This window comes from Charadrius vociferus, unplaced genomic scaffold (assembly GCF_000708025.1).
Source record: "Charadrius vociferus isolate BGI_N301 unplaced genomic scaffold, ASM70802v2 scaffold269, whole genome shotgun sequence".
NCBI classification, from domain to species: domain Eukaryota; kingdom Metazoa; phylum Chordata; class Aves; order Charadriiformes; family Charadriidae; genus Charadrius; species Charadrius vociferus.
In genome coordinates, this window is record NW_009660184.1 from 2,151,934 (window position 1) to 2,162,666 (window position 10,733).

At 39.8% G+C, this 10,733-nt stretch overlaps 1 protein-coding gene across 1 annotated transcript; it reads right to left on the reverse strand.

Moving 5' to 3' along the window:
- Nucleotides 1-1,504: 1,504 nt before the first annotated feature.
- ODC1 (ornithine decarboxylase 1) lies at nucleotides 1,505-8,553 on the reverse strand. Its single transcript, XM_009893260.1, has 10 exons — nucleotides 8,403-8,553; nucleotides 8,059-8,232; nucleotides 7,713-7,885; nucleotides 7,321-7,455; nucleotides 7,081-7,162; nucleotides 6,664-6,747; nucleotides 5,174-5,336; nucleotides 4,976-5,088; nucleotides 4,481-4,695; nucleotides 1,505-1,987 (listed from the first exon to the last, which is right to left on the reverse strand). Exons 1-10 carry the CDS (start codon nucleotides 8,502-8,504, stop codon nucleotides 1,846-1,848), a joined length of 1,383 nt encoding a protein of 460 aa, XP_009891562.1. The 5' UTR covers nucleotides 8,505-8,553; the 3' UTR covers nucleotides 1,505-1,845.
- Nucleotides 8,554-10,733: the final 2,180 nt, after the last annotated feature.

Consider the following 10,733-nt stretch of genomic DNA (forward strand, 5'->3'; position numbering starts at 1 on the left):
CCAAATTCCTCTCAGGGAAGCTTACTAATTAGCTTCTACAAGTGATTGCCTTCAAACTACCTGCTGGAGATGGCCTCCACTGGCTGTAAGTACAGGAAACCAGACTGTGGCACTTGCCCACCAGGGCACAAGAACAGGCCCCAGCACTAGCTGCTAGGTCTTAAGGTCTTGCTACAGCAAGTAGTTTGCACCAGTGTAGTTCAGTAGCAAAACAGCTGGCTACTGTATGCATAAGAAAAAGCAAGTGCTACTTCAATCACAAGCTTGAAGCTAGGAGTGAAGCAAATAAGTAAATAAACAAACAGATCACCTGGGATACTTCGAGAGAATTGGGAACAAGATGCCATCACTTCTGTTTACCCCAGTAGTTCAGCTAGCAAAGACTATAGTCTCAGCTGAAAGTACAGAATAGAGGTTGAACATTTTCTTTCAAGTAGCTGTGAAGGACAACAGCTTTATTTCTCATCTTGCTAGAGCCACTGTTTGTATCAGCAATGCTACCCTTTGGATGACCTTTTAAAATTTTAACACTTACTCTAAGTTAGCTTAAGCTTCACATACTTATTCAATGCATTAAGGTTTTCCTGTTTACTCATTAGGCATTTGCTAAGGGATGTCTGCAGTACAGGACTTTCTGGCAAATGGAACAGACCCAGATCTGGGATGGATTAGGGTGTCAAATATTTTGCAATTTTAGTGCAACCAGTGGCAGCAAACTAGATCAGGTTAAGTACAAGTCAGAATGCTCTGTACTCCAGTAAGCAGACTTGCTAATTTATCAACACACCCTGTATTAGCTTCTAGTATTTAGTACTTAGTGTCACCTATCACATTTAGTCCAAAGTCAGAAGTTTAAGAGTGTAGCATGTATTTTCATAAAATTAGAAGCTCCTATTTAATGTAATCACATGCACAGATGATTGAGTCCTATCTCTTATCATTCATTTTATACTAAAGCCCTAGGCACCAAGGGTCAGACAGTAGTCATCACTTACTAGTCAGCTGCATAGTTTCAGGTTCTGAAGTTTTCCCATGACATATTTCAATCCTCACACACATAACCAGCAGCTTGTCAGTGGCTGCCATGGAGCCTGTGCTGTATTCTCTCAGTAATGACTAGATGTGTTTAAATAGCCATCAGTCCTGGCCACAGCAATTATAGAGTAACATGATTAAAAAGGGCACTGCATTCATTGAACTTGAAACATGCAACTGTGCTCAGCCCATGTTCATTCAATAGGGAAAGACAAATCTGATTCCACAAGAATTTGTGCAGTATTCAACTTGTTGATGGTCAAGCTTTTTCTAATCATGTTAAAAAAGACACAATTTAGTTTCCCTACCCAGTAAGGGGCTCCTTCACTTCAGTAAGTTGGGAGGGCGAGGTTAGAGAAGGAGATGACAATTGTGTTTTTATTAATAAGCTCTGGGCTCACAGCATCTGGTCTGCCTTCATATATGCTATAAGATTAATTCTCCACATATTAACCAAACACAGGACCAGTTATTTCAATATACTTTATTTTAAAACAGGTAGGTCACAAAACACTAAGCTTAGCCCGTTCTGCCATACACAAGCTACAAATACTTGTTTGACAGTTGAGGGTCAGTCTTTAGTAGCATACATGAAAAGTGAATAAAAATCCATATAAAACAATATTCAAATAGTTTCCATAGGAACACAGATAATTGTGACCCATCTCCTAGTCATTTTTGTTGCATTTATGCCAAACCTAAACTTTAAAAAAAAAAAATCACTTAAAAATTCTAGCAAGAATTAAGTTAATGGTCCCCCAAATGCCCTAAATTCATTGACTAACCTTGCAGTTAATTACTAAATATTACCTATACATTAATACTAGCTGAAGCACAAGTTGCTGGATATTCAATTCCGCTTTCCCAGGCACAAGACAGTGGCAGACTAGCAACGTCCTGCTCCTCCACTTCAGCTAGGAACCCTTGCTCCTTGATCTGCTGCATTAGTTGCCTAGAAAGAAAAAAAAGCAAAGCAACAGTCAAAAAGTGTTTCACTACAATCTGCCAGAAAGAAGTTAAGCACAGTATTTTTTACTGCCAGGGAGCATGAAATGAACTCTTTACTCATCATCTGCAGTCTAGACAATATTACCAGGGCAGGGGTGGAAATCAGAGTCCATGCAGGTCACTTGTGGCTGGCTAGGCTTTAAGGCTTTAGGGCAAGCGCCAATACCAACCCAGTTTCACCATTTCTGGATAAGATCTAGATCTGCAAAGATGCACCTATATACCTATAGCTACATCTGTACACCACATGCTATACAGATTCAATGACTCAGTGCTCAATAGTTCAGAGTTTCTGACCTATGTCCTTGACTATCCCATATCCCACTCCCTCACATGCCTGGGTAACTTGGATCAAGTAAAAGCACGGATGACAGACTAGGAACATAAAGGAGCTGACCAGTGAGATCCACCCATGCAACTCCTTCCAGACTCAGAAGTTGTACTGAAAGACAAGCTCAGAAGAACTTCCATTACCTGAGTTTTTAGACTTATACTATATTGTCACGGTTTCAGCCAGAAGTTAATTTTCTTTCTAGCAATTGCTGTGAAAGGAATGTCAGTAATGCGTATTGTTTTAGTTGTTGCTAACCAATGTTCATGCTTTTCAAGGACTCTTTTCAGCTTCCCATAGAAGCTGAGAAGGAGTACAGACAGACCACCGGAATGGCCAATGGAATATTCTGTACCAGAGACATCACGTTCAGTATATAAATGAAGGTTGGCCAGAGGGAAGCTGCAGGGAAATCCATGATCGCTGCTCAGGGCAGTGCCAATTATTAAGCAGTTAGAGTGACTTGTGTCATTATCGTTTTGGTTTTTTTTTTCTGTTATTTTTTCTATTAAACTGTCTTTATCTCAGTCTTTATCTCAACCCATGAGTTTTCCCCCCTCTCCCCTTTCCCTTTCTTCTCCTTTTCTCCTTCTCCCTGCCGTTCTGGGAGAAGGGGGAGAACTGCATCAGTGGCTGTGTGGTCCCAGCTGCTGGCTGGGATTAAACCATGACATACATATACAAGGCACGAAGTCGCGCTACTACATGGCTCCCTATATACCGCTAGATTTTACTTCGACATGTACTCATCTTGCTCCTTATCCTTCACAGTTATCTAGCCACAAATTTAGTTGTACAACTTTATACATGTAGATTACATTCCAAAGAGATTTTGCCTGTGCTAGAGAGATGTGCACCATAACTTCACTGATACATCCCCCTCAGTTAAGGGCCAGTTTGTATCCCAGAATTTTTGTGCCAAAACAGAAGATGCAGGCAGTTACGTAGGGCTGAAAGAGGGCTGTACCTTGGACAATAGTTATTGTCTGCATAATTAAGTTCAGCATGCCTCAGACAAAGTATTACATTTTAACAGAAACCCAGTGCTATAGTGAAAAAGCTAATTATTCTCCTGCAGAGCCATTTTTGGTTCAATTAGACACAAGTCTGGTGTCTTATGGGAAGTTTAAAAGCTTCATTTGGTTTGAGGAACACTTCAGTTGACAGGTTTCACTAAAGGAAAGAAACAATACAAGCCTTACTTATAAAGGCAAGGCTAGTAAAAGAATGTAGGAAGCCTCCTCTTAGTTTTACGGCAGGAATTCCCCCAAGCTTAGGCATTTTCAGTAAATTTGAAAGCAACGCAGAGTTAATCATGCTTGGGGGTAATACTGCTGCCCAAATGATCTCTGCCAGCTAAGCAGGCAGACTTCAATACAGAGGTATTCCTCTGTATTCCTCTTACACAAAATCCCCCTTTTAGAGAAGGTGCAATCCGTTAACCTGTCTGGCACAGAAAAACATCCAGGTTACTTTAAACTACTATTTAGGGTGCAGTTTCACACTATCCTTGCACTCAAGAGGTAGTCCTGCTTTTTTTGCTTACCTGTTTAATAACTTCCCATGGAGATCTAGCACTCTGCACTGAGCAATGAGCCAGAGCTCCACCTAAACCAAGGAATAGCTCTCAAATAAAGACAGATCATATTGTGAAGCAGCACTCTTGAGTATTCCTATGTTCTGCAGTCAGGATTTAACAAGCTACCAATTTGCAAGACAGTTTACTATTAGCACCGTGATTGACTGGTCTCTAATTACTGGTCACAGAAGCCAACTGTAAAGAATTCGTAATGATTCTACGTGTTGTGCAAGAGTGAAAAACACCAGCTAGAAGCCCAGGTAACAAAAAGACTCCTAACATTACCCCTTTAAAAGCACCTCTCCCCATCAGAGAAAAAGAGTAAACTGGCAGCGTTAACACTGTTCTAAGCGCACAGCAAAAACCTTCAAAGGCATTGCCTTCTTCCACACCACAAGGAGGTTTTACAAGAGCTATGGCACTAAAACTACGGCCCTGTTTGTTAAGGGACAGCCAACTGACATGTGCTATTCATTAAAGTCATCTTTATCAAAAGCACTGATGGTTCAAAATACTTTATTACTAACCATGCTGGTCTTGATATCACATAGTGTATTGTTGGCCTCTGGAATCCATTGAAAGTAGAAGCTGCTGCAACAGTATAGGCACCCATGTTTTCAAACAGGATCCAGTCACCAACTTGCAACTCTGGCATGTTACAACGCTCAACAATACGATCCAGGCCATCACATGTTGGTCCCCATATGCTGCAGGAATAGCAGCTGTCGTCTGGTTTAGGCCGCTAAAGAAAAGAGTTGAGTATAATTAGTCTGACTATCAAAACAAAGCTTCTAGAAGTAATATCATCATTACTGTAACATTCCACCTTGCAGAGAAGGAGAGCTGCTTACAGGTCCTTCTCTACTCTTGGCTATGAATTAATTCTACTGCATGCTTCCCAAGTCAAATACCAAATTCTGGCGACATGAAGAGAGCAGTGAACTGAGAAGTGACTGCTGTGACAAGGATTCTTCTACATCCATGATACATGATTAGGATATAATACTTCTGAATGACCATACCTTTTGCAGAACTGGTTTAACATGTGCGTGATCATACAAGATGCAGTTGAATGATCCATAGACTCCATCATTCACATAATACATAAGAGTTTTGTCACTTGCATCATCTTCATCTGGAAGAAGTTGAGATACCAGTAAGAGAATGCTGGGAAAGAAACACAGTTGACTAGAAGTAAGATTAGGTCTAGATTTACATACCATCAGAACCTGTTTGCTCCTTTAATACAATTTTTTTTGCAATTATGTTCACTGCCAGCGTGAATGCTGATGCAACATAGTATCTTCCTGGCTCTGCAATAATATTTATTCCAGAATCCGGAGGAAAGTACTTATCCAGTGCTGGGTTGATTACACTTGTGATCTAGGGAAGAATCAGTTGCCTATATTAGAACTTCAGCAATTACTCAGGTGCTATTTTAGAAGTCTGAGGTGAAGTCAGACTTTCATGCTTACAGTGACATACTGGTCAAGTGTGTAATAACTATTTGCATACTGTAATCTCTATTGATTGCTTCTGCTTTATTTTCCCATTCAAAGTTTTGTTTGCAATTAAGTCTGTACAAAGCAACAAAAGCAGACATCACTGGCAGCTTAAAAATCAAAGTGACCAAACAGCTCATGTTTGAGTCTAAAGGGAATCATCCCTCCTAAACTCATTAAACTAGCATTAACGCCCTCCAAGTCCCCACAATTCAATTTTAATTTCTAGTCCACTTTTAGTTCTGCTAATCATGCAATATCCCCCAGCTTACTGCATCCTAAAGAAGTCATCTCACAGGATCTTAAGAATACAGAAGGCTTTGTCATCACCTTTGAAATTCAGCTGCCTTCACGAACAGTTATTTCAAGTTCTGAAGTTATCGGTGACTATGAAGTTACCGCCAACCACAACATGACTGTTATGCCATGGAGCCCAATGACAACATCATTTGCTCTTGATGCTTCATGTAAGCCAATACTGTACTATGAGAAGCCAGCCCTCATTAAGAGGTATTACTAGCAGGACAATGTTAGCCCATATTATTAACGGAAAACTCACTTTATGTAACTTATTTGCTGTCTCCTTATGTAAACATGTAACATCATTTAACCATGTTAAATGATGATGGTTAAATTTAACCACCTAACCACATTAGGTTGGACTGGGAGGTGCACTGACAACACTGCTCTAAGTGGAAGTCCTATTAATACCCAGCCACCTTGTCTCTTCTGAAAGCAGAGCTATTTGTGTGAAAGCAGACTGGAGAACTCTGATCAATTAAAAAAGTTATCCAAAAGGTAGTTCTAAACCAGACCACTGATCTAGTTTGCTGCCACCCAGAAGGACAGTGTGGGTTCAGGACTACCTTTTCACTCTTTTTGGGAGCACTGCCCATCTAGATAGTCTGAAGTACAGCATCAACTGGAAGAAGTCTATGCCAGCAAGAATCAAGCCTGCAATTAAAACCTGCTTAACAAGTTTGGTATCTCTGCATGTTTATACAGTCGTTTAGCTATGTATCTAATAGGTTCATCTAATTTTCAGTTTTCAGATTAATTTCCCTTTTCCTCTAAATTAAATTTCTGATCAAGCAGACAAGTTTTCTGGCAAATGTGTCTGCATACAAATAGAAAAAGCAAGATTTTTTTAATCCAGACCAACATTCAAGAAGACTCCACATCCTGAGAAGTTCTTAGCAAAGCTATACCTCTTCAAATTTAAGCTTGACATCTTCAGAACCAGGGAAGCCACCACCAATATCAAGCAGATACATATTGAAGCCAAGTTCAGCCTAAAATGAGATTAATGACAACACTGTCAAGACAGCAATTTTCAGTTTATCATTTTAGCTTAAAAAGTAAGGTAAAGTCATTTCATTGATACTTGGAACAGAGTCAACTCATTGTGTTCAAGTAACAGTCACTTCAGATTGAGCTGCTGATTTTAGTACACGTGTAGATTAATTTCACAGAACCAATCAAAATAAGCTATCATGACCTCAAGAAGTCCAACAATGCGAAATCGGCAACTTAGCTAGCTTTTAACCCCGTAACAGTTTTACACTTGATTCAGTTTTGCCACAACAGTTGAGTAGTAGTTTCAGAGAAAGCAGAACTAGACTTACTCCCATATCAAACACACAGCGGGCATCAGAAATGGCTTGAACAAAGGTCTCTGGGTCTGTACATCCACTTCCAACATGGAAACTATAAAGAGATACAAAATATCAGTTGCTATTTGGCAAATTAGTCAAAAAGTTTATACAAAACTCAAGCCACCGCATGCAAAGGCATCTCTATTATCAGGGAGACAATTTAAAAGACATTTTATTTAGTACAACTCTATTTTGATGTTATCAACTTACCTAACTCCAATGATGGCAAGGTCAAGTTCTTTTGCACGCTCCAGAAGAAGCCTGCTAGTCTTAAGTGTAGCTCCAAATTTAACACTCAGACGACAAACTGCTTTGGAGTCATCAGTTGTAATGCGCAAGACTAACCTAGAAGCAGGAAAAAACAAGGGTTTAAGTTCCAGTATAAAAGACATTACAAGGCATAAACATACAAGCTTTCCTGTCTGTCTTCCTAACGTATAGTACGCTATACAGGATTAGATTTCACTGGCAAAAAGTAGGTTTATTTTCCTCATAATTTTGCAGCTTATCTTAACTAATGAAGAACAAGTTTCACATAACAGCAGATGTTTCCGTAACTTGGAAACCCAAGCAAGAATTATATAACAATTAGCAATACTTACTTGGCTTTCGGATGAGCCCTTGCAACTTTCATGAGTTCTACTTCGCTATCAAATGTCATCATTTGTACACCACTGCTGGCAGCATGTTTGATTTGAGATACTTGTTTGCAGGGATTTGCATATATTATTTGCTCAGGAGGTACACCAATGCTCTGTACCAGTTGTATTTCCGTCTGGGGGAAAAAAAGAAAAGAACAGATTACACTTGTGAAAGATGTTTCTAGATGGACGATCAAACTAATCAGTACAACAAAAGCAACACTGCTTGGTTATGCTTTATATGAACACATCTTACAAAGCTGAACATATACTAACGTCACAGATCAGAACACAGTCAAGATCTTACCTTACTGGCGCAATCAAATCCTGCACCAAGAACGGCAAGCGTCTTCACTACAGCTTTGCTGTCGTTACATTTTACGGCATAGAAAGGGGTTACCCGAGGAAGGGCTTTATGCCATCGGATGTGCTTCTTTACAATATCCCCGAGGTCAGCAACGTAGAAGGCATCTTTATCATCCTAAGAGGAAATACACATCTTAAAGTTACAAACAATAGATAACAGAATAAGCCTCGAGGCCAGTATCTGAAAAGAAGGTTGCCTTGCAGAAGATCTGCAGAGACAACTTGTTCCATTAGTTTATAAATTGGTAGTGTCACAAAATGCAGTAATTTTCCTATCATACTTACAGAAGATGACACTTCATTAATTTTTTGGTCAAGTATATCCTTGGCAGTAAAGCCTTCATCAAGGAAGGTGAATTCAAATTCTTCATTGCTGAAGCTACTCATGATTTCCAAGATTTCAGGTTTACGTGAAAGGATTTAAGTACAAACTGTTGATACAAAAACCCAAGCCATTCATTACTTCATTTAAATTCATACAGTTTACATTCACTGCTTCACTTAAATTCATATAGTCATTATATGACCACTACATTGTGGTCATGTAATTCACAATTATACAATTCCTACAGTGATCAGTAATAGCAGCATAGATTAGGAACTTACATAGATGACAGATCAGATTTAATCAGAACCAAGGAGGTACTCCACAAAATAATCTTGCTAGCTTGAAGGCAAGTTCTCCTCTGTTCAGCAACTGTATGATGTACTCAACCTATTAAAGGGGAAAAAAATAGACTAATAATATCTGACAGTATTTATTTGATTTAAGTCCCTGGAAGTTCCTGCTGTCTTTTCTTTTAGGAAGTCCAATATGGAGGTAATATTATGGCTAGTGCCAGTGTCAACCTACTTACCACTTTTTTAAAAAACAACTTCTAAGCACTATTATAGTTTCTGGGAAAAGGGCTTACATGTTACTACAGTCAGACTCTGAGGATGTTACTGACTTCTGAGTAGTAACAACTCTCTCCACGTCAAAGCCACTTGACTATTTGGATTCTCCCTACAGTTCAGACTACGCTTTAAACCAGCCATGAGATCAGGGCTTTCCTTGAAGTTACTGTGTTGGTGGTATATAGCTTGCCTGTTGTACACATCACCTCCAGGTTACATGAAAAAAAGCCTCAGTTGTCAGGAGTGGCAGATACACACTAAAAGAGTGGTTTCTAACTGTGATCTGCAAAGTCTTATCATTGATCCCAATATTTTATAACAGGATTTTACAGTAGTCCATAAGGCCATAAAGAAATCTACCAGCCAAGTAGAAAGTCCCCTGAGGAACAGAACTAAAGAACAAAAGCACATTCCCCTGGCATCCAAGACCTATGAAGTCCATGGCAAAACACGTGGGTCATCCTTTTACTGGGTAGTCCAAATAGAGAATGACAGTCTACTCCATTAAGCTGTTAACTCAAGCAGAAGTGTGTGGTACCTTTTAAAGACCTCAGCATTGCAAGTGACTCATAGGGAAGTTATGGTTTCATGTAACCAGCTCCAGCCCTCGGCCTTCTCTCAGCACTTTTTACACTCAATCTAGTAACACAGATTCAGACTAAAGATTATGCAAGCTCTAAATTATTCACTAATCTTTAGTTACATCACTGTTCCTTCCATTTCAAAAAGGCTGTCTATAAACCATATGAAAAATAACTTACGTTTTATAGCTGTTACAATTAACCAGGTTCTAAGACCAACAGCATCATTCATTCCGCACACTGTGTATACATGAATCAATTAAACTTTATCTACTGAATGACTTTGAAAAGTCAGTAATTATACAACTCCAATTCAGCCTTCAGAAACATATGGCACCCGAACCACCAGTGTGAAGAACTACTGCACATTTTTTGATCAACTCCCACTTAGAGACAAACCAGATTGGAGATTCAAGCTAGATTAAGCTTTAACTCTAATGAAATAAAACCCAACAATCCACCAAGCCTCATTCTCCCCCTGCTCTCATTCACATGCAGTGATAATTCTCCCAGAAGCTGGATTAAAGTCTTCTCTTAAAAGCCTATTTGAAAGGACCTTAAGAAACAGCAAATTAAACACTTCTCAGGTAGCTGTCTGTTACCAAAGAGAACTTGCATCTTATCGTAGGATGATTTCAGTAAGACGTTGCAGCTTTGCAGAAAACAGTTTAGGGACTTCTAGCTGCGGTTAGGACAAGTGAGTAAGAGAGGAAGAATTTAGTTTATCCTCTCCTCTGCACAGAGTTGCAGGAAAAGCACTTTTCCTATTAACGTCTAAAAGGAGAATTACTTTTGCTGGTCACAGCAGACTTTGTTAAGAACTTCTCCCAAGCTTTTCATGCCCACCTTACTGCACGATTTTAACTACAGTGGTAATTACACAGAATATAGACGGCACATGACCACGCAGATGCAAATTGCAGCCTCCCAGCCTAGATTTCTGTTCGGATTGTGGGCAAAACCTCTGCAGCTCCACAGAAGAAAGGCCATTTGTGCACATTTAGAAGTTGCTCTCCAGAACATTCCCTTACCCGGCGGCTGTATTTAGACACAGCTGAGTCATGCCTGCAGGCTCTGGGCTCGAATACCAGACCTGCGGCTGGCGAGGCTGCCCCGGGCGCTCCGAGCCCTGGGCCGA